The sequence below is a fragment of the Elephas maximus genome, chromosome 4 (genome assembly GCF_024166365.1).
Source record: "Elephas maximus indicus isolate mEleMax1 chromosome 4, mEleMax1 primary haplotype, whole genome shotgun sequence".
NCBI classification, from domain to species: domain Eukaryota; kingdom Metazoa; phylum Chordata; class Mammalia; order Proboscidea; family Elephantidae; genus Elephas; species Elephas maximus.
Window position 1 is genome coordinate 122,594,312 of NC_064822.1, and position 25,214 is coordinate 122,619,525.

Sequence of the window (25,214 nt, forward strand, 5' to 3'; positions counted from 1 at the left end):
TAGAATAAAATTTATATGCTGTACTATTTACCAGTAAACTGTTTTTGTTATTTTAGTCGTCCAAGCTCCAAATCCTTTTTTGGAAATTCTTGTGAATGCACATAACACACTCCCCCACACCTCTGTACTTTGAGGTTTCTCAATTTAATAATCATTGAGATCTTAAGTGTGATGCAAATTTTCTTCTCAAAATGCACATAGATTAAACAAGTCTTTTCTGTATCTAAAACTTCTCCCTACTTTCTGTTGTGAAAAGATAATGTGTAACCTAGTACCATTTTTTCCAGGTTTTACCAGAAGGAGCTTGGTCACAGTCAAAATCACTAACCAGTGTTAAATTTTATATCTAAAAGCCATAAAAAAATAAATAAATAAATGCATTTTTTTTCCAAATTTAATTGAAGTTAGAAAATTTAGATAGTATATTACACATGTAAATGAGTGTAAGTCTAGAATTTTCATATAGATGTTTGGTATTTTCAGGTACTCACAAATAATTATTAGATACTCTCAATTTACTGTGACACGTGTATATCAAGAATTACTATATAGACAGAAACAGAAATTAGGACAAAGGGAAAATAAATGTAGTCACAGTGCGATAAAACCAGAAGTTAAGTGAGTTGGTAGGAGCAGTAAGGGCCTTTGCAGCTATTGAAATTGGTCTGCACATGTGTGGACTTTGTTTGGATTCTTGTTCAAACTAACTGGAGAGAGGTGGGGAAGTGATACTTTTAAGATAATTGGGGGAAAATTGACCATGAACTGGGTATTAGATTGGGACTGATAATAGTATGTGGTGACAGCAATGCATACTGTAGTATTTATAGATGTCTGGGGTTTGCTTTAAAATAGTTTAGCAAAAAAAGGGGGGATAAGGGGACTATAGCTAGAAAAGAAAGGCAGGATATGAATAGTTTTTGAAGCTGAGTGACTGACATTGGGTGAGTGAGGGTTTGTGTATGTTTTAATTTTGTATAATAGTTTACATTAAAAATGGATTACAGGTTTGGTGCTGAGATTGATAACCATTGAAGAAAAGTGACTACAATTTCATTTTTTAAAAGTAGAATGTTTTATGTCATACTACATATAAAATAAAGCAGTCAAAGTAAGAAAAACAATAAAGCTGTGAAAAGCAATGTATATGCAAATTCCTTTAACATTGTCTTCCTGTATCTTAATTATGTCACACTGTCTGGCATATAGGAGGCACACAGCAAATGCTTACTGAACTGTGTCTCACAACAGTAAAAGTATTTAATTTTTCAAGAGATTTGAAATTTCCTTTTTCTTGAAGAACTTAGAAGGATTGCTAGAAATGGGGAGAATTTTTTATCTTGTTAAGAATTTTTATTTTTAATGTTTAATATTTTTAATATTAGATTTTATAAAGTTGTTTTATAATGTCAAGTTTAAAATAACCATAAAAATCTTTAAATAATTGTTTTGCTATATCATTATTCAGATTTAGTTTCTTTATATTTTGGTTCCTCAATATGGTATTAAATTTTCATGTGTTAAAATATTTGGTTAACTTACCAAGAGCAAGCTGTGTTTTTCTGTTGAGCTAAGAAGCTCAAATATTAACTTAGACTTGAATTGCGTACTTTTAGGTAAAACATAGTGTACATCCAAACCAAAAACCAAACCCACTGCCATCAAGTCGATTCTGACTCATAGCGACCCTATAGGACAGAGTAGAACTATCCTAGGAAACATAGGGTTTCCAAGGAGTGGCTGGTAGATTTGAACTGCCAACGTTTTGATTAGCAGCGGAACTCTTACCCACTGCGCCACCAGGGCTCCTTTATAGTGGACATAAGGAAATTCATATACTACAAACATTAAATTGTCAGGGGTAAGGTTTAATTTCTTTTCTTCATGAAACTACCTCAACCAAATTGATGAGTTTTACCTTTTTCAGTCGTTTTAAAGAGATGAATCACTGCCTTATAATACACCTAGCCCAAACTAACCCAAAGTAGTTTAACACTAGATAAGTGGCTTATATCTAGTCAATGTGTAATATTCTGTTTTTTCTGTAATTTAGAATGCCACTAGAACAAAGTTGCTAATGAACAGGGTAATTTTCAAATTACATCAAAGAAAGAGAGCTAAAGGACTCAGGTTATAATTCACAGAATGACTGATCATTCTCTAAAGAACTTGAAATTAACTCTGTGTATTAGCTGGATTGGGCTTTGTGTAATCTAGGTCAGAAGTTAAAATCAGAACAGATAAATGATCTAACGGGTATCCAAGGACTATATTCATTAATCAGTAATGCCTGTAACAACATTTTAAAAGTATTATCACAGTTCACATTTACCTGTGACCACATCTCTCTGATCTCCTTGCTATTTGAGGACAACCTCAATGATTCCTAATCAGTCACCAGTTGCTGTTGAGTTGATTCCAACTCATGGTGACCCCATGTGTGTCACAGTAGAACTGTGCTCCATAGGGTTTTCAGTGGCTGATTTTTCAGAAGTAGATTGCCAGGCCTTTTTTCCGAGAGGTGCTTCTGAGTGGGCTCGAACCTCTAACCTTTTGGTTAGCAGCGAAACATGTTAACTGTTTACAGCACCCAGGGATTCCCAGTACTTCCTAGACCTTGCTTTTTCTTTCATAGTCTCCCCTCATACATATATAAATGCCTGAAATACTGCCATACATATAGTAGACACTCCTTTAACACTAATTCATTCTTTTGTCTTTTTTTCCAGTGTCATTTTTCCCCTCAGCCTATAAACATAAACAGGCATCTCCCATCTTTAAAGAAAAAATAAAAACCACAGACTTCCTCTAGATACTATTTTTAGCTTTCCTCCCTTTGACAGCCAGCTTCTTTAAAGAGAATATACTTATTGTTTCTTACCACCCACTTAGAATTTTACATTCTTCTTTCTCAGCCAGTCTGCATCTACTCTGAACCTCGTCCACCCACCACCGAAATGCTCTTTTCCTGAGATTACCGGTAACTTCCTTATTTTTAAATATTTCTTAAAGATTGCTAGAAGTTTTAGCTTATTTGATCTCTCTATCACTTCTTTTTGATCACTGTCTCCTAAATAATTTCTCTTAGTTTGAATCCATGACACCACATTCTTTGAAGGACAGTTCTTACCTCTCTGACCAGTCCTCTGTCTCTCTGGCTCTCTTTCTCATCCAGAGGGCTGCCACATTTGGTTGTTTGGATTATGTACCACACAGTTCTGGAGGTCATCATTCACATTATAATCTATGTGAATAGTCCTCCCTGACAGTGTATAACTTGCACTGATACTCCACGAATTTCTGTCTGAGGACCTGTTCTTTCATACCATAGTAGGTGCTCAAAACCAGTTGATGAACTGTATTCTAATCCTGTCCCCCAGCTCAAACTGACATAAATGCGCCAGTCTATATTTCTTGCCTACAACTCTTTTGAATTCCAGACCCATATAAACAGATGACTACTGGGTATTATATGACTGTCATGTAGGACTTACCATGTCAAAATCGAATTCAAAATCTTTTTACTCTAACTTCTTCCATCCCCCCAACCTATATCCATTTCTCATATTTTCTACGAAGAGCCACCTTAAGTTTGTCATTCAGCCTCATTCTCATCCAGGTAGTCAACAGTTCTTGCAGATTCTACCTCCTAAACTTGATGTTTTCAAACGTTTTGATCTCGGCACTCCTTAACATTCTTAAAGGTTATTAAAGAACCCAAAGAATTTCTATTTATGTGGGCTATATCGATATTTATCATATTAGAAATTAAAACAAAAATTAAAAATATCTATTTATGAATAACAATATTAAACCATTATAGTTTGACATAAGTAACATTTTTGTGAAAAATATTTTCCAAAACAAAACAAAAATTAGAAGAGTAGCCTTTTACATTTTTGCAAATTTCTTTAATATCTGGCTGAATAGAAAACTGAATTCTTACATCTGCCTCTGCATTCACTCAGTTGCAATACGGTATCTGGGTTGAAGTAATGAAGAAAATTCAGCCTCACACAGATATGTGGTTAGAAAAAGAAAGTAATTTCAGGTAATTGATAAAATTAAGGTAAAGTCTTAAAGGTTATTTGCAATATGGGACCTGAAACCACATCAATTAATTTTTTATACTATTACATTAAAATTTATAATGATTTTATAGCTTCATGCTTTAGTTCACTTAGAAAATACTGATTCACAGAGTTGGGCAGATCTTCAAAATGTTAGCAAAGTTATCATACAGTACTTTTTAAAAGCCCCTGGGTAGTACAAATGGTTAACACACTCAGAAGCAAATTGAAATGTTGGAGGTTCAGGTTCACTCACTGAAAATTCTGTGGTGCACATTTCTACTCTTAGACACATGGGGCCGCAATGAGTTGGAATAGACTCAACAGCAACTGGTTATATTTTATTTTTTAATCATATTTGTTAAAACACCACCAAACTCACGAGAAAAGTCTTTTGGGAAGCTATCAACCTCATGGTGGCAGAGGCAAGTTTTTGCTTGATAGCTCTTTTTTTTTTTTTTGATAGCTCAAATTTTTATCACTGGCAGTCAGACCCTTTCAGTTGTAATCCTTGGAGTGACAGGCTCCCATCATTCATTTTCAAGAAAAAGCCTACCAAACATCCAAGTCTGAATAGTTTGTCGATCGTTCTTTTTATGTAAAAGAGTGTATCATGTGAAAGAGTGGCTAGTTCCTTTTGTAATCCCAATAGTTGTGCAAGTCTCTTTCCTCATAACATAATATTTCCTGGTTGCACTACCTAACATTTAAGGCTGTTTCACTTCAATAATGTTTCTTTAACCTTTCACGATTAACACAAGTCCCCACTGGAGGGAAACAAATATTTTTAGCAGGAAAAGTACAGTCCCAAAAAACCTGAGAGCTGGAAAATGTAGGTGTGATACCATATGTCCCACAGGTCACGAAAGGGTCAAGATTTAATAAAATCAATAAATTTTATTAAGTAAAACTTTCAAAGTGAAACGGACTTTTTTTTCTCCTGTGGGACAGTGAAGAATACAATGATACTAGTATAGGTTGGTACTACCTCTTTGATCTGTGCTTAAACCAAACCAAACCCATTGCCATTGAGTCAGTTCCAACTCATGGTAGCCCCATGTTATATGGTAGAGCTGCTCCATGGGGGTTTTCTTGACTACAATCTTGACAGAAGCAGACTGCCAGGCATTTCTTTTGAGGCACCACTGGGTGGGTTAGAACTGCCAACCTTTAGTAGTTGAGCACAAACTGTACCACCGAGGGACCTGGGTCGCATCATCGGTGCAAATATCCACCCAGTGAAAGAGGCCAGATAACATGTAAATAACACCTTATTTATGAAAATAGTTTTAATCTCAGGAACCTCCTGAAAGAAGTCTGTAGACTGTACTTTTAGGACTGCTTCCTAAACGTCCAGGACTTGTTGCCCTTGCCCACTCCACTGTTTTAGCTCCAGCTTTTATTCTTACCTTTGTTATTTTCATAAGCTCCTGACTGATCTCCCACCTTTTAGTCTCCTCTCATTCTCATGAGTTATCTTTCTAGAATACAAATCTGATTATGCTGATAGACTATTAAAATTATTCAACATGTCCCAGCACAATAGGATAAAATCCAAATTTCTTCATGGAGCAAGTTGTTAGTTACCTTTGAGTCATTTCTGACTCGTGGTGACCCCATGTGTGCAGAGCAGAATTGCTCCATATCATCATGCCAGCTTACTTGCCGTTTTTTCAGCCAAACTAATTTATTTGTAGTTCACTAAACACATCAGTTGCTAGAGTCCCATACATTTGCATGTGCAATTTTTTCACCTGGAATATTCTCATTCGTAGTTCCCAAATACCACCCCAGCTGTGCCCATCATTTTAAAATCACCTCATGTTACTGCTCATGCAGTTAGGTGCTCTTCCTGTGGACTCCCACAGAATTTTATATTAAACTTTGTTACAGCACTTATGTTGTATTGTGCTTATTTGGCTTATGCATCAGTTTCCCCATTAGATGGTGAGCTGTTTGAGGTCAGAAGCTGTCATTTTATTCCCAGTACCTAGCACAAGCAAAGCAACAGTAATCGTTCAACCAATGTTTGAGTATTTGGATGAGTTTCATAAACACTACTATGAAAATATAAATTAAATCTATGATATTTCATTCTCTTTTTCTTCCTTTACTATCCTTAGGTAGAGTTGCTAATGATTAGTAAAAAGACCAAAAAATGGGCAGAAAAGATAAAATAAATATAAACCTCTGCCACTTTATTGGATAAAGTAATGAGTCTTTTATTTCCCTAATTATAAATAAGATTCAAGGGAACAATTCAGGTTATATATGCGTTCCTGAAAAGTTGTAATGAATCAAATTTTGGAAAACTATAACCTTAATTCATTATAACTCAATCTCTAATACATTTCTTTTTCCTAATTTAGAATTCTTAGTGTGGAGGCAAAAATGGCAAGATATTTCTGAATCTGTTAATATTTTAAAACTAATATTTTAAAATAATGAGATTATTGAAATTGACTTTTGAATGTGTTCTCTGTATTTAATATTTCTAAAACTTGGTTGTATTTTGTGTTGTGAGCATACAGTAAAATAAATCTTTTAAAGTAATCTGTCAGAAAGGCACCTAAGTAGAAGTCCACTTATTTTAATATAATCTACCTGTATGCAGCATATATCAGCAGAAACAGCCTCTGCTAAAAGGGAGAATGAAGAAAACCAAAGACACAAGGAAAAAATTAGTCCAAATGACTGATGGACCACAGGTACTACAGCTACCACCAGACTGAGTCCGTTACAACCAGATGGTACCTGGCTACCACCACTGACTGCTCTGATGGGGATCGCAATAGAGGGTCCCAAACAGAGCTGGAGAAAAATGGAGAACAAAATTCTAACTCATAAAAACACCAGATTTACTGGTCTGAAAGAGACTAGAGTAAGGCCCCGGACACCGTTTTAGCTCAGTAATGAAGTCACTTCTTAGGTTCAGCCAAAGATGAGATAGGCGCATAAAACAAAACAAGACTAAATGAGCATACCAGCAAAGGGGCAAGGACAAAAGGCAGGAGGGGACAGGAAAGCTGGTAATGGGGAACCCAAGATCAAGAAGGGGGGAGTGTTGACATGTCATGGGGTTGGCAACAAATGTCACAAAATATCACAACAAATGTCTACTAATTGTTTAATGAGAAGCTAATTTGCTCTGTAAACCTTCATCTAAGTACAATAAAGAAAAAAAAAGAAATAGCCTCTGCTAAAGAGGAAGACAAACATGTACCAAGATTTCATACTGTATAGAACTTTAAAAGATAAATAAAAGTTTTCTTATATGTAGGGAAGTGTATTATCCACCATTTATTCTGCATAATACATTACAAGTAGTATAGTAAAATCCAAATTACCTAAAAGCAGATTTTTCAATTTGTATATCATATTTTGTTGCCCGTTGGCCATTTCATTGTATATTAGCAGCTGAGTAGAGGAGATAAAATAATTTTTAAAAACTAATCTCTTCGGAATTAATTTAAAATTAGATGATTACTGGTTTAGAATTTATGATGACTGACATACTGGGCTGAAACAACTTTTAGAGACTAGATGTTGCCTAACCCAAAATCACTGCCATCGAGTCGATTCTGACTCATAGTGACCCTATAGGACAGAATAGAACTGCCCCGTAGAGTTTCCAAGGAGTGCCTGGTGGATTCAAACTGCTGACCTCTTGGTTAGCAGCTGTAGCGCTTAACTACTATGCCACCAAGGTTTCCCGATGTTGCCTAGTAAATTAAAATTGTTTATGAAATTATGGAGGAAATCATTAAACCTTTCAGAGACCTTTATTTAAATCCTTTAAAGCAATCATTTCTTTATAATGGGCTCATGCATTATACCCCATACCTTTAAAGCATATTTGTTGATTAAAAATATTTAGTAATTGTAATTTCTTTAAAAAGATTCTGAATTAGTAAGATTTGTGTTGTGTAGTAAGATTTATGTCTTTTCAATTTTCTCAGAGATAACAGTTGGCCAAAAATTACTTCTTGGGATTATGTTTTATTCTATCTCCCATTGCCTTGAATTTTTAGATGTGGTAACATTCTCTTATCCGTGTCAGTGTTGTATATAATTAGAATGCCATGATAGTGAGAAAGTAGATCCCTTTTACATGCTTCCTTAAAAAAAATTAATACTTTAATTCCATTGATTTATAGAAATTATTGATTGTAAATGTTAGCAGTGGTTACCCGAATTCATCATTGGGTGTACTAGGTGTATAATGTCAAAGCTCATATTTAATCTGAAAATTTTACTTGAAAATAGTTCCCTTTTTTACTGTGTATATGAAAGAATCACTGGAAATTGAAAACCAAAGAATATATATTTTGCACATAAATCTGTTTTCCAGCATTCATTTACTACATTCATTGTCATCTGTTGGTTCTTTTCTTTATTTCATAATTACTTTCAAAATTCAGCGTTTTTATCTAATTTAACATTTTCATATCTTTAAAGGTCCCCAGGTGCATCCAATTTTTCAGCTTTACCAAAGATCTCTCCTTCATCTCTATCAAATAATTATAACAACATCAACAACAGAAAGTAAGCACTGTGTCTTAAAAACTCTTTGTTTAATTGATCGCCCTTTTGTGGTTGCAAAAAATCTCTTGTATCTAAAATTTAGGATTAAAGTCTTAATGCGTTAAAATCGGGTTTCTTTTCAATTACAAGTCAGTTCTACAAGAAAGAAAATGCAGTTATAAACGTCTTGATTTAATACATATACTACAGTAAAAAAAACTGTTTTTTACAGTAGTTTGTTAAAATGAAAATAAAGCACTTTCAGGATTTTACATTCTAAACACGCTCAACTTTGTAGAAAGAATATAAACTTCAGATGCCATTTTAGAACTAGAATTGTTATCACCTACAATATGTAGTATTTCTTAAAAGTATGTCTGATTCTCAGCTGGAAAACACACAAAAATCTTTGTTTATCTAAAAAAAAAAAAGGACAGTCACTTTTTATTAAAGATGTTCAGTAAAACAATTCTTTTGTCCCATCATGAATAACATTCAGAATCTTGGAATTATAAAAGTTACGCAAAAGTGTGTGCAGTGTTGCTATAAGAAAAACAGAAGTAAGCCACTTGGGCTTCACTGTAACATCTAATTATAAATGTATTGGGAGTACCTGGGTGGTGTAACAGCTAACACGATGGGCTGCTAACGGAAAGGTTGGAGGTTTACGTCCATACAGTCTCCTTGGAAAAAAGGCCTGGTGATCTGCTTCTAAAAAATCCGCCGTTGATAACCCAATGGAGCACAGTTCTCCTCTGATACACATGGGGTGGCCATGAGTCAGAATTGACTCCACAACAACTGGTTCTGGTTATGAATGTATTACCTTGAAAACTGGTGTGATTTTTATTTTATTGAAAAGGGTAAAAAGAAAGTTTTCATTATATGTAATTGGCCCAATCAAATTATGGAAAGAACTTTGAGCCAGAGATGATTCTTTTTATTTCCTGTTAACAGCATTTATGTAGTTAAATATTTGTACTGCTTCTCTAGTTCTCACATGGCATCTGATTGTTCCAGAGAGTTAAAATAGTAAAGTTATTTGTGAAATAATCTTTAAATTAGACCAATAATTGTATTTATAGGTTTAATTAATTACCCCCTAAAATGCATATTTTTGGAGAAACTTACAAAATGATTTTAATGTACATGTAAGTATAAATGGATGAGAACAGCTATAATAATTTTGGAAAGGAAGACTAATGAGAGGATTTAAAAAAAAAAAAAAAAAAAGAGCCCATTGCTGTGGAGTTGATTTCGACTCATAGCAACCCTATAGGACAGAGTAGCACTGTCCCATAGGGTTTCTAAGGAGCAGCTGGTGGATTCAAACTGCTGACCTTTTGTTTAACAGCCAAGCACTTAGCCACTGCACCACCAGGGCTCCAGATGAGAGGATTAGTCTTATTAAATATCAAAACCAGTAAGAATTTAAACATTACAGTATTGACCCAAGAATATACCTACAGATCAGTAAAATAGGACAGCTCAGAAGCAGACCTTTTTATATAAAAGAATTTAGTGTAATCTGAAAGCATTCTAGACTAATGGAGATTGGATAGATTATTCAGTGAATATCGTTAGGAAAATTGGATTGTTATTAAAGATTTCTCTTTAGAACTTCAAGTCCAAGATAACTTTCAGGCATATAAAAATTAAAAGGCAAATAAATGAAAAAAATATTTATTTGCTACAAATTTTTAATAAAGGGTAAATTCTTAATATATCAGACTCATAAAAATCAGCAAGAAACTTTCTAAGAACTCAAATAATGGACAGTGGCACAACCATTTGACTTGCCATATAATAAAAGTATGGGAATTAAAAAAAAAAAAAATGCCCACTTTCCCCCACCTCAGTCACATTGGGAGAAATTAAATGACGCCTATTTTTGTAAGGGTTCTGTTTTAGTGGTTGGAGTATTAACACCACTTTTCTAAAAAAAAGTGTGGTAGTATGTATCAAGATGGTTTAAAACATTTGTGCCCTTATTTCAGTAATTCATAAAAAGGTATGTGTACCATAGTATATAGTGAAATACTGAAAGACATTATGAATATGCAAAATTACACTCTAGTATGTTCACTTCTACTTAAAAATGTATATGCGTAGTCAGAAAGAGTGAAAGGAAATATCCCCCCATAATACAATTAGTATGTTATGTGATATCTTTCCATTATATTTATCAAAAGTAATTTCTTTATAGTAGATAAAATAGCACATGTTTCTACCAGTTGTACATGGCTCCCACATCTACTGTATACGAATTCAGATCCAGGTATAATATGCATTTATAGTCATTCTTTGGAGAAATTTTTGACATTCAGTATAGACTGTCTTTTAATCAAAGTCACCATCTTAATATATGTTGTCTGATGTGTTTCTGTTTTTGTCTTATTTTTCTCTCATAATAAAAAATATGACAGTACGATCTAACCTCAAAACCTCTGCATGCAGAAAATATTGAGAGGTATTGGAGTCTTAAGTTTAGAACATGATTAACTAATGATTCCACTCCTATGACTAGAGTATATTTTTAGCTATTTGCATTTGTCTAGTTTAGGTACCAAAACAGGAAATTTTAATACCAAGTAGCTACTGAGGTACCAACACGCTATGATCATTTTGAGTTTAAAAGTGAACTATGTATTGACTATCTTTCTTATTAAGGAACAAAATTTAAACATCCATGAAATGGAAAGCGTTGTTCATTGTGTGTTTTTGTTTTTTCTTTAAAAACTTGAATTACAAATAACATAATTAGCTCAACAATATTTCACATAGAATTTATATTTTGACTTCCCTTTCAACTTGTGGAAATACCTAAGTAGAGCCAAAGACTTCAGATGGAAATAAGCATAGTTTATGTAAAATAGGTTTTGACCATTTTAGATTAAATACATTCTTGAAACTTCACGTATATGGAGGTATTCTACAAGAATAAATTTTATATTAAAATCACTGGTTATGATATACTAGCTTATGTGAAGTTTATAAATTCAAGACTTAAACAATTCTACAGTGATACATTGCTAAGATATACATTTTTAACTTTCAGAAATAAAAATAAGTTAGAAAGGTAATAACAAAGTATACTTAGAATTATTCTATTGGACTTTAATAAAGTTTTAATTAAAGATTAATAATAGGAAGAATCAGTAGCCAGTACTGTTTGCTTACCCTCTGTAGTAATTTTTCTTATCTGTTGGTCCATACAGTGTTTGTTTCAATTAAAATTTGCTTCAATTAAAATTTAAGTACATTTTTAATGTGTGCCAATTTTTTTTCTCCGGTAATAGCTCTATTACCTGCATTTTCTACCCTGCTGTATTTGCTTTGCTCTGTTACTAACACTGCCTGCAAAAAATAAGTTTAGTGTATTTTTTGTCAAAACACTTATCATTCCACATCAGTGCACATTTCTGTTAAATAATTTAAACATTTTTGAAATGTAAATGACTTCCTATATGAGATTTAGCCATGCCCAGGAGCTGTGGATTTTGGAGACCACCAGAGCTAGATTCAGTTATGTAACTTGCCTAGCCATATGGCTCTTGGCAAGTTATTTAACTGCGAGCATCTTTTTTCATTAACTGTAAAGTGAGCATAATTGTGGTTATGAGTATTATATATTTATAATGTTTATAGTGTCAGATGTCAGTAGTAATTGAAAAGCTAATCTGTAATAAAGGTAAGATACTTAAAATTTTTATAGAAAGATAGGGTTCAATTTTACCAAGAAAATTGTATTTTTTAATCTGTATCTTTGTATTAAAGATGATAGATTTATAATACAGAATTAATCTAGTATAATATTAAAATTCCCATTTAATCTTACTCATAAATTCATTTAGTTTTTGCTTGGCTGCAAATTAAAAGGTTGACGATTCAAGCTCACCAGCCACTCCACAGAGGAAAGTTGTGACAGGCTGCAACCGTAAAGGTCATAGCTTTTGGAACCTTATGGGGCAGTTCAGCTCTGTCCTATAGAGTCGCTGTGAGTTGGAATCAGTATTGACTAGATGGCAAAGGATTTGGGTTATTTTTTTATTGTTTAGCATAACCTAATAAAAAGGTTATGCTACTGTGTCCTATAGGGTCACCATGAGTCAGAATTGACTCGGCTACACCGGGTTAATAAAAAGGTGACTAGCTTAAGATCTTTAAGTAAGAAAAAATTATCTTAATAGTCATGAAAGATGATAGAGGCTATCTTTGGGGCCTAGGTTTCCATGTACTTTGTTGAAGTATTTAAACACCGCTGGTTTGGATTTTCCATGATAAGCTTTAATATTTGATTTAGAGAGCACATAATATGTGGATTATCAAGACTCTTAAAATGACCAATTAAGAAGGTATTATTTTAAATTCATTAATTTGCATTATTATCATTGAGCATCTAGACTATCTCAGTCTTTGGGGAAGGTTTATACTTAACCTATCATTTAAAATTAAAATGTAGTTTCAGATTTTAAAAACAAAATGTTTTTGCAATTGTTTTTTTTTTTTTTTTTCATTTCTCAGTAAATAGGAACCCTTATACCAACAAATTCCATCATGTTGCCACAAAGAAGAATAGAGCTTCCATCATCCATTTGTTACAAAGGGGAAGAAACAGTTATCTGAATATATGCTTATGGAATGAGCATGTAAATGTGCTTTTAAAAGTCTTTTCACTTTTGTGTGTGTTTAGGCATGAGCATGCATTTGAGCATACTTTCCCTATGTACTCTGGCTGCTTAAATATTACCATGATGATATGGCTGGAATATATATGGTTTTTTCTTGTCTTTAATGTGTAGAAAATACAGGCCTTGGATTTTTGTAATACATAGCAGACCTTGATTTTTAGCACTACTTGTACTGAGAAAAATAGAAATTTTTTTGTCCTTCAGCTTTTTGTTAGGTGTCCCCACACTAAGATTCAAAAAATCAGTCATTCAGTCAATGTATATAGAATTGCTAATAGGTGCCTTGCATTTTATTAGATACTGGGAATATGAGTCATAAGGCTGGTGATCTGCAAAAAGACAAAAGATGCTTGAATTCTATTTTAAGTTTGTTTTATATATTTTAAGTTAAAACAAGTATGCAGCTACTAGTCCAGCAGTTCTGAATTTGAATTGATCAAGGTTGCATTTCTTTGGGCCCTATTTTTGTTTATCTAAGAGTGAATTGTTTTTTGAGTCTGGACCTTATCTTTTTGTTTGTGGTGGGGGTGTCGTTTTTTTTTTAAATATAGACTAGCTTTGTGTGTTTAATTTTAGCTTGATGTGGTTTTGTTTTATCTGCTTGGTTTGTTTTATGTATATATATGTTGTTATTAGATGCCATCAAGTCAGTTCCAACTCAGCGACCTGACAGTGTGTGTGTTTGTATGTGTGTGTTTGTAGTATTTGCCACTTTGTTAGAACAGGCAGTAGTACAAAAACAGTTTACTTAAACTGTAATAGTAATAAAGTGATAGTACAGAAGGCATGACTGAAAGTATTTGAAATTAGAAGTAATTTTTTTTCTTTAATAATACCGGAAATAAATGTAGCCAATTGAGACTGTCAGAGTTACTGATCGTATTTATGTGTAACGCTCTATTCATTTACTTGCATCACCATTTGCTTTTAGCTTTTAGCAAATGACCTTGATTCTCGTTTAGGTTTGTTCTAATAAAAAAAAAAAAAAGATTGAAAATATGCTTGTATCCAAAGTATCCATCGTAAATATTTTATAAGATAACCTATAAAAAATTAAGGGAAAGTCCACAAAATGTTTTTTTCATTATGTGTAAAAGGAAAGAAGTAATATAAGTTATTGACTTAATTCTCTCTAAAATTAACCTGATTTTCTAAGCTTTAGAAGATTAACGTGCATAATTTTTTTTAAGATTAACATTTATTATCCTGACAGTACAAATTATCCTGAGGTTATATTTCTCTAGTTAAGTAAACTGCATTATCCTAACAAACTAGAAGAGAGAAAACTAAATAATACTTGGATGTGCTTGCTTAGAATCATTTTTGCATTCCTGATCACCCCAGGCTTTTTTCCTCATTTAACTATTAGATTTGCTGGTCTAGCATAAAATAAAAAAAAAATACAAACTGTAAATAGAATCTTCAGCGCATCAGAGTAGTGATGTCACAGTGGCCTTGGAAATCTCTGCTCTCACCTGTAACTAAAGCACAACTCTGTGTTTCTACTGCTCTCACTCTATTACAGTTATAGGATGCAGAGGGGACATAAATGAGATGATTTATTGCTGTGGGTGGTGTTTAAAATCTGAATGTTTTAAATTTGATGGAGCAATGAAAAATGGAGTGAGCTGTGAAACTGCTCCAGTTAATCCAGGGTAGAAAGATATAATAGTGGTTCGTATTGGTTAGTGTGGTACATGATGGAGTGATTTTTGTTGATTAGGCAAGGAGTATCTTAATTAAGGGGGTTATTTGGTTGGAATCGACTCAAGGGCACTGGGTTTTATTTTTGTTGAAATGCAAGTCTTAAAAAATATCTGAGTTAAGAACTTTATTAAAAAAATCGATGATTGAAAACCTATCTCATAAATAATTTAAAATACTCTTTGTTATATTATAACTCTGTTGTAATTATTGGCTGTATTATGAAAAAATATTTTTTTATTTTCTTCCAGTGTGAAAAACTCAAACTATTGTCTCCCATCATATACTGCTTATAAGAACTATGATTATTCAGAACCTGGAAGAAACAATGAACAGCCTGGCCTCTGTGGCCTAAGTAACTTGGGAAATACGTGTTTCATGAACTCAGCTATTCAGGTAGGTGTTTCCAAAAAAGTAAAACTCAGGTGTTTCATGGAAATCAGTAAGACGAGAAGAGTAGAGTTGGGTATTCTATGTCAGAGCATGAGTATTATATGTGTTTTGAGAAAAGTTTCTATATTCATGGAAGATTTAAGCATACACATTTAACATGTTCATTCTAGTGCTGTTATTAGAATATCTTTATCATGTTTCTCAATTAGGTGGCATGTGATTAATTACCATATACTGGAAGATTAAATATTCATGTAAAAGTCTACTTCAAACATTAAACTTAGGCTAAGAAGAAAAAAAAGTAGTGAGATCTTTATATATTCAGTAGAGGTCTGTTGCTTTTGTTTGGATGTTGGTGAGGATGTTAGAAAATGTTTTATGGTCACCAGTTCTCTAAATCTAAATAAAATTACTTTTAAATCCCCCCCCCTTTTTTTTTTTTAACTTAATGGGAAAATTTCGTGTCCTTCCTTTTGTATATTCAATTTAACAAATCAACTTTCCCTTGAAAAAAATTAGGTCTTAATTTGGAATATAAGAAATCACTGCCTTCTCTTTTTCATTTTCTCCCCATGGAACTTCCCTTTTCTTCCTGGTCTTTCTCTCTGGTCTATAACTGCTTCCAGCCTAACTTATTAAATATTTATGTCTTTGATTGAGTCTGAAGTAATCAGATAATAATATGTTTTATATATAATTTGCAGGTATGTATAAAATTAGGACTAGTTCATTTCATTCTTCTTTTAAAAATAAAATTTTGTATTTAAAAAGCCCCAATGATACACTATTTTTGATATTTGAATTTTAAGATTCTTTTTAAAATTATGTGTAAATTCTGAATTTTTAGTTTTAAATCTGAAATATTTTGTCCTCATTCATGTTTTAATATTGGATCTCCTATGCCCAGAGGACCACCTCCAAATACACAGATTAAATTAAAAAAATTACATCAGTACAGATTAGTAAGGACATTATTACAAATCTTTTGACTATCTGAGAAAAGTGTAAGACTTCACCATCCAAGATTCTAAATGAATACTTTTGTACATTGTCATTAATCCAGTTGTCTCCTTAATGAACCATTCCTAGAAAAGAATTTAACTGTCAAAACTGTATGCCAGGAGTTGGCAACCTTTCACAAATGGGTGGCATAATTAGTTAATTTATGACTTCTTGGTTTAGAGTTAACCTACTCAGGAAATAGTTCATCTATTCAAGCTCCATCTTCTTTAAATGAGTACTACTGTTCATACTTTCCTGTGAATTACTTTAGTCAAAATTGTTTTCTAGGATTCTAGTACTAGTAAAAATAAGATAATTTACATTTTTTTCTTTATTCTTCTAGAAAATTAGAAAGGGAACTTATCTGAGAAGAGCAAGCCAAAATGTATTTTAACCTGATAGTTTTTTACTTAAAGTAAGGCACACAGGTGCTGAGCTTTCAGAGATAGGGGCGGGGGCAGACAAATTCTAATTTTGTTTAGATATCTGTTGGATTGCCCTACCTGTTTCTTGAAAATCATCTTTATTACCATCTTTGGAAAATGCTTTGGGGGATAGTGGTTACATCAGTACCAGGAAACCCTATTCTTGGATCGCCAAGTCATAATTCATATATAACTCCTCCTCCCACTGCCAAAATTCTTTTGGTTCCAGAGGCTTCATGTAGCGTAGGGTTTGTTTGTTTGTTCATTTAATATTCTAATACAGAAAACTAACCTTAGTGCCTTTTCATAAAGAACAAGAAAGTGTCTTAACACCGCAGGCGTTATAAATTTGTGCCGGTCATAAAAGAGTAAGACTTAGTGTTCATGCTAATCATTCACGGGAGGCTCTAGCTGGAATTCAGACTACGCTACTTCTAGGATAGTATTACATTTTAGTTTCCTGTGCCTTTGACATAGTCTACTTACAGTTTTGCCTCCATGTTGTTGGTTAACTCCAGTTTCTCAGAAATGGGGTATTGAAGTTAAGTCTTCTAGTCAGCTGTGTTGAGCTAGATTTCGCATTTTGTTTTGCTTTCTTGTATGTTTTGTTTCAGGTATGAGAAACTTCATTTTACGAATTTTTGCTTCTGGTCAAAACTATTTTATTACACTAAATCAGGTTTAATGCTGACCCTCGCTTTTAATATATTTCACCATCACATGTTCTGTTTCAACTGAGACCTAATCATGAAAGAGATGGTTTATTATTTTATGTTAAGAATCACAAAGTAGGAACATTTTTTGATGAAATTCCAGCAATGAGTATTTTAAGTGGTAGATATGATTATATGCTTGTATCTTAGCTTGGTTGGAAACTGTATTTTCTCTAACATAAAACTCTTCAGGCAAATTGGGAAGAGAAAAATGAATTTTTATTTTTCCTGCTTTTGGCATTTTAGCTTTTAGTCCAAATTCAGAATTAGAAAAGCTGAAATTTTAGTTATATATTCTTAAAGTACTTACGACTTTTTAATTGATTTAGGTACTGCTTTCATGCTGAAAATTCATCCTAAGAGGGAATGCAAAATGATGGCGGTAGCCTTTACTCCTCAGTTTCATGAACATTAATATAAATGCATAGATCCACAGATGAAAAGGGTAATAGATGAATAATAGAGTAGATTTTTAAAAATATGTAATCTTTTTCAGGTACTGTTTCCTCAAGTTATGCTTCTTTTAGCTTTTCTTATAACTTCTGTGACAATTCATGAACTTCAGGGAATATTATAAAATAGCATTTCTACGGATAAATTTGCTTTTTAATTTCTTATGTTAATTCAATAATCCTAAAGAATGTGAGTGAGCATTTTAGTATATCAGGCAGTATAATTATTTATATATCTAATAAAATGTGCATGTGAAAAGCAATACCTGTTTTTTCTATGTGAAAGTGGGTTATGCTACCCCATTAGTAGCCTTGAGGTGAAGTCCTGATTGCTCATGATTTCAAATTAAGCACCAATTTGAATATGATTTAACATTATTATTATTTTATTTAATTATATTGGTGTGCAAGGTTTTCTCTGGTGACATGGTATGAATGAATATTAAATTTTTCTAATAGTCACTGCCGTATTGTTTCCATTATTTAAGTTAATATTTATTCAATGCCAAACATAAGTCTGATACTTTTGGACATAAATACTGATCTTATGAAGATTATAGTCCAGATAATGGAATTTTCAAGCTTTTTGCTTTTTAGCATCAGAACATTTGTTTTATTATTAGAAAGCTTCATTGTAACCCCGATATTTAAACAAAATGTTGTGAAGTTGCTTTGGTTGAGTAAAGTGCCCAGAACCCCATCTTCTTTCCTTTCCTTTATTTAATGGCCCCAGAAGTATTTTCTTGGTATCTCAGGAATCCAAGGAACAGCTGCAAAAACAAAGTCTGACAAAAAAGTAAACATCAATTAAAAACTAATAATATAAAACTACTTGGATTGTAAACATGGCTTAGTAGATTTGTTACTTTATACAAGTTATTAGGAAAATTATAGTACCCATATCTTTGAGGTTTTTGTGATATTCAGTTACTGAATATGAAGCTCTTAGGATAGTGACTTCCATGTTATAAATATTGAATAGGCCCCCAAGAAGATAAAATACCAAAACCGAACCCAGTGCCGTCGAGTCGATTCCGACTCATACCAACCCTACAGGACAGAGTACAACTGCCCCATAGAGTTTCCAAGGAGCACCTTGCGGATTTGAACTGCCGACCCTTTGGTTAGCAGCCGTAGCACTTAACCACTACACCGCCAGGGTTTCCAGATAATACTTAGGAATAAACCTAACCGGAGACGTAAAAGACCTATACAAAGAAAACTACAAGACACTACTGCAAAAATCAAAAAACTTGTGTAAGTGGAAAAACATACCTTGCTCATGGATAGGAAGACTTAACGTTGTGAAAATGTCTGTTCTATCCAAAGCGATCTACAGATAAAAATGCAGTCCCAATCCAAATTCCAATGGCATTTTTTAATGAGATGGAGAAACACATCACCAACTTCATATGGAAAGGAAAGAAGCCCCAGATAAGTAAAACATTACTGAAGAAGAAGAACAAAGTGGGAGGCCTTACATTACCTGATTTTAGAACTTATTCACTCACAGTAGTCAGAACAGCCTGGTACTGGTAGAACAACAGATACATAGGCCAGTGGAACAGGATTGAGAATCCAGACATAAATTCATCCACCTATGAGCAGCTGATATTGACAAAGTTCCAAAGTCTGTTAATTGGGGAAAAGACAGTCTCTTTAACAAATGGTGCTGGCATGACTTCATATCCATCTGCAAAAAAATGAAACCGGACCCATACCTCACACCATGCACAAAAACTAACTCAAAATGGATCAAAGACCTACATATAAAATCTAAAACAATAAAGATCATGGAAAAAAAATAGGGACAATGCTAGGAGCCCTAATACATGACATAAACAGTATACAAAACACTAATAACAATGCAGAAGAGAAACTGAATAACTGGGAGCTCCTAAAAATCCAACACCTATGCTCATCTAAAGACTTCACCAAGAAAGTAAAAAGACAGCCTACAGATTGGGAAAAAATTTTTGGCTATGACAAATCCAATCAACATCTAACCTCTAAAATCTGTAAGATACTCTAAAGCCTCAACAACAAAGAGACAAATAACCCAGTTAAAAACTAGGCAAAGGATATGAACAGGTGCTTCACCAAAGAAGACATTCAGGCAGCTAACAGGTACATGAGGAAATGCTCACGATCATTAGCCATTAGAGAAATGCAAATCAAAACTGCAATGAGATACCATGTCACCCCAGCAAGGCTAGCATTAATCCAAAAATCACAAAATAATAAATGTTGGAGAGGTTGTGGAGAGACTGGAATACTTATATGTTGCTGCTGGGAATGTAAAATGGTACAGCCACTTTGGAAATTGAATTGGTACTTCCTTAAAAAGCTAGAAATAGAAGTACCATTGATCCAGCAACCCCACTCCTTGGAATATACCGTAGAGAAATAAAAGCCCTCGCATGGATAGATATATATGCACACCCATGTTCATTGCAGCACCGTTCAGAATAGCAAAAGATAGAAACAACCTAGGTGCCCATCAGTAGATGAATAAATAAGTTATGGCATATTCACACACTGGAGTACCACGCAATGATAAAGAACAATGATGAATCCACGAAACATCTCATAACATGGATGAATCTGGAAGGCATTATGCTGAGTGAATTTAGTCAGTCGCAAAAGGACAAATTTTATACGAGACCACTATTATAAGAATGCTAGATAAGGTTTAAACACAGAAGAAAACATTCTTTGATGGTTATGAGGGTGGGGAGGGAGGGAGAGAAGTACTCATTAACTAGACAAGAATTACCTTAGGTGAAGGGAAGGACAACACACAATGCAGAAGTCAGCGCAACTGGACTAAACCAAAAGCTAAGAAGTTTCCTGAATACAAGCAAACACTTCAAGGGCCAGAGTAGGAGGGGCGGAGGTCTGGGGACCATGGTTTCAAGGGACATCTAAGTCAATTGGCATAACAAAGTTTATTAAGAAAATGTTCTGTGTTCCACTTTGGCAAGTGGCGTCTGGGGTCTTAAAAGCTAGCAAGCGCCCATCTAAGTTCCATCAGTTGGTTGCAACCCACCTGGAGCAAAGGAGAGTGCAGAACACCAAAGACACAAGGAAAATACGAGCCCAAGACACAGAAAGGGCCACATAAACCAGAGACTCCATCAGCCTGAGACCAGCAGAACTAGATGGTGCCTGGCTACCACCAATGACTGCCCTGACAGGGAACACAACAGAGAGTCCCTGATGAGGCAGAAGAAAAGTGGGGTGCAGAACTCAAATTCTAGTAGAAAGACCAAACTTAATGATCTGACTGAGACTGGAGGGACCCGAGAAGACATGGCTCCCAGACTCTCTGTTAGGAAAAAAAAAAAAAAGATACATACATGAGACTAAATGGGAAGCTCCTCTCCGGAGGCAAGATGAGAAGGCAGAGAGGAACAGGAACTGGTTGAATAGACACGGGAAATAAAGGATGGAAAGGAGGAGTGTGCTGCCATATTATAGGGAAAATAGGGTCACATAACAATGTGTGTATAAATTTTTGAATGAGAGACTGACTTGAACTGTAAACTTTTATTTAAAGCACAATAAAAAATAAATATTGAATAGGTATTAGGTTGATATTTTGTCTTTTCTTAAATTCAAGGAGTTAAGTAGAATGACTCCAGAAAAATTCTAGCTTCCATATCCCCTGCATTTGTTCTCCTTTCCGACAAGTCTTCACTTTGGCTGGAGTTGGTGGATGAAGACGAAAGAATTGAATATACCTTAATTGTTTTTTGCTTATTGTTATTTTAATAATGGTACTTACCATCTGCTTTGTTTCTGATCTCTGCTAGTTTAGCTCTCTTTAGGCCAACTGATAGTCAAGGAACATAAGAGCATGGAACTCGTTATAGATACTCAATCTGCAGGGCACTCTAACTCAAAATTCTTGAGTTCAAGTTATCCCTGGCCTCAGGCTCCTAAGTAGTTAGGGTTACAGGTGTACACCACCATCTTATTGGTGGTACCAATAAGTTAACAAAATAGTTCTCAGTGCCCTAAATCTATTACTCCATCTAGAGAATGACCAGTTTTTTTAATTTACATTATTGGAGGTAATTTTAATTGGCATTAGTTGAGTAGATTCAGGAGCACTCCAACCTTTGCCTTTTTCATTGTCAAGTTCTAGGAGGCTCATTCTTAGAAGAAGCAACTCTTCCGATGGATTTGAAGCAGGGGAGTCCTGTGGTATTTTCCCCTGGAAGGCTGCGTGGTGTAAATTGGTTGTTTTCAGACACCTGGCTTGGACATGATAGAGTTACTTAATAGATTCTGAGAAGTCATTGAGAAAAATGATAGTAATCAAGGACCTGTCTGTTATTCCTGTCAGACAATGTAAAATGGCTGGGGATTTCAAGCATTTTTAAAGTCACCTTTTTTATGATCTGTTGAGTTAGGAAAAAATTTATTCAGTCAGTTGGACAAAAAAATTGTTAAATAGAAAGCTACAGTTTTTTTTTAAGACTTAATTTAAGGGAATGAGTAATAATACACAGAAATAACATTCTTTTAGTCTAATCCTGGAAATTAAACTCAATTATTTGAGTTTCTTCTTTTTTAAAACCAAAACCCGTTGCTGTCAATTCTAACTCATAGCAGCCATATAGGACAGGCTAGAACTGCCCCATAAGGTTTCCAAAGAGCGGCTGGTGTATTCAAACTGCTGACGTTTTGGTTAGCAGCTGAGTTCTTAACCACTGTGCCACCAGAGCTTTTAAAACTATCTATATGGGATCAAATTGGCAACAGCAGCTCAAAAGGTTAGATAGGCACCTTAGAGGACAGTGGATTTGTTAGTGGGGGAGGAACAACTCAGGATAGGAGAATGAGAGTGGTTATACAGCTCCAAGAATGTAATCAGTGTCACTAAAGTACATGCAGAAACTGTTGAATCGATGTATATTTTGCTGTGTATATTCTCAACAACAAAAAAATAAGTAAAATTATTAAAATATATTTTTTTAAATATGTTTAGTGATCTATCAGATGACAACTCACTTAGGTCTTTTTTTCCATTTTCATAAAGCAAACCGTTGGAAATTAAACTGACTTACGTTAGAACAATTAAACTGACCTACATTAGAACCCATTTACTTTCACAACACGAATACCAGTGTTTTTACTTTACTCTTTGGGTTGAAACCCTGGTGGCTTAGTGGTTAAGTGCTAAAGTGCTATGGCTGCTAGCCAAAAGGTCTGCAGTTTGAATCCATCAGGCGCTCCTTGGAAACTGTATGGGACAGTTCTACTCTGTCCTGTAGGGTCACTATGAGTCGGCATCAACTTGACAGCAACAGGTTTGGTTTTTGTTTTTTTGTTTGGGTTAGAGTAAGGCAATAGTATCCTTTCCTTTTAGAAAGGGTGGTGGGAAGGGATAGCCTGCATTCTTAGGCAAATTATTTTAGCAATGAGTATGTATGGTCTAGTTCTGTAAGAATTTAGTCTTAACATACTAGGTGAGAAATGTGAACTCTAAAAGAATGTCTTGCACCTGTGTAACTTGGTTAATAATGATTTCTTATAATGAAAACATACCTTACCCTCAGATACTGGGTGGAAAATCTTATTTGTCTACTGTTTACATTTTTCTGAATTAATATACAGACTTCCTGAGGATTAATTTTTCTAGTTTTGAATTAATACAGACTTTTAAATGTTTTATCCACTGATTCTATAATAGAGACCCTGGTGGTGTAGTGGTTAAGAGTTTGGCTGCTAACCAAAAGGTCAGCAGTTCAAATCCACCAGGCTTTCCTTGGAAACTCTATGAGGCAGTTCTACTCTGTCCTGTAGGGTCACTGTGAGTTGGAATCAACTCAATGGCAGCGGGTTTGGTTTTTTGTTTTTGGTTCTGGTTTTTAACTCTATTATAGGAAAATGACATGAGTATAAGTCACAGAGAAACAGAGGAGTTGTAAATAATTGCATAGGATTCTAAAATATAGCCGTTTCCCGGGACAGAAGACCTGGTGATCTGCTCCTGTAAAGATTACACAGCCTAGAAAACCATATGGGGCAGTTCTACTCTGTCATATAGGGTCACTATGAGTGGAATCAACTCAGTGCACACAACAGTACAAGATGCTGTCATAAAGTAGCGTTACTGTTGTACCCTTCAGAAACAGTTTCTGTATGAAGTTATGTATTCACTTTCGTTTGATGTCAAGAGTGTTCAAAACAGTTCAAGAACTCCTTTTGGAATTGTTTTTATTCTTCTTTGAATATTACTTATGAATATTTTTCCTCCTTTGATGATTAAGTTGATTTTTAAAAACTAGAAATTATTCAGAACATTCTCTTCAGAATATTGTAGGTGAACAAGCTAGGCAATTTTTTTTTTTTTTTCAAATAAGATATACTTAGGAAGTAATTCATTTTTCTCAGCAAGTATTTATTGAAGGCCTAATAGACACTTAGTAAGTGCCTTTCAATCTGACAGGCACTAGTTATATCATGGTGAACAAAAGATTTGTTTCCATGGAGTTTATAGTCTGTTAGAGGAGATTGCATTAAATAAACCGTGAGTTGGGATGAGTATCATGAAGAGAAAATATGGGGTGCTATGATGTAGTGGTTAAGAGCTACTGCTGCTAACCAAAAGGTCAGCAATTCAGATCCACCACATGCTCCTTGGAAACCCTATGGAGCAGTTCTGCCCTGTCTTACAGAGTCGCTATGAGGCGGAAGCGACTCAACAGCAATGGTTTTGGTTTTCGGTTTTTTATGAGTAAATCACAGGAGCCTGGATAGAGTCTGGGTGTCAGGGAAACCCTCTCTTTGGAAGTAGCATTTGAGCTATGACCAAAGAATAGGTATGAGTCAGACAGGGGAGATTTAAAGGAAGATGGAGCAATAACATGTTCAAAGCCCCTACCTTAAAACCAAACAGTGAATAAGCTGTGGAATGCCGTCTCATTTCAATCAACAAAAGCCAGGCCTTAAAACATACTGTAAGGTCCTGTATGATCTGACCTCGTGCTGTTTCCAATCACCTTTCTTCCATGCTCATTTCACACTAGCCTACTGGCTTCCTTGCACGTGCTAAGAATGTTACTGCCTCAGGGCCCCTAAACATGGAGTTTCCAATATCTGGAATGTTCTTCCTCCAAATATTTGTATGCTTGCTCTTTTCTTCCTTTAGGCCCCTATTATCGGTCAAGTTCTTCCCCAATCACCCTCTATAACATAGCAGCTGCCCTGCCCACATTCTGTACAGCAC

At 34.3% G+C, this 25,214-nt stretch overlaps 1 protein-coding gene across 5 annotated transcripts in view; it reads left to right on the plus strand.

The window, feature by feature from the left end:
- USP15 (ubiquitin specific peptidase 15) overlaps positions 1–25,214 on the plus strand; it is a 138,828-nt gene that overhangs the window by 77,663 nt on the left and 35,951 nt on the right. For 3 of the 5 annotated variants that reach the window (XR_007517251.1, XM_049883753.1, XM_049883756.1), the window contains exons 7-8: positions 8,529–8,615; positions 15,241–15,385. Coding sequence is in view for 4 of the 5 variants with exons in the window: in XM_049883753.1 (XP_049739710.1) it covers positions 8,529–8,615; positions 15,241–15,385 (232 nt within the window). In the remaining variant the exon portion in view is untranslated. Of the gene's footprint in view, positions 1–2,915; positions 2,981–8,528; positions 8,616–15,240; positions 15,386–25,214 lie in introns of those variants that run through there. The other 2 variants (XM_049883759.1, XM_049883754.1) reach the window with 2 other exon arrangements.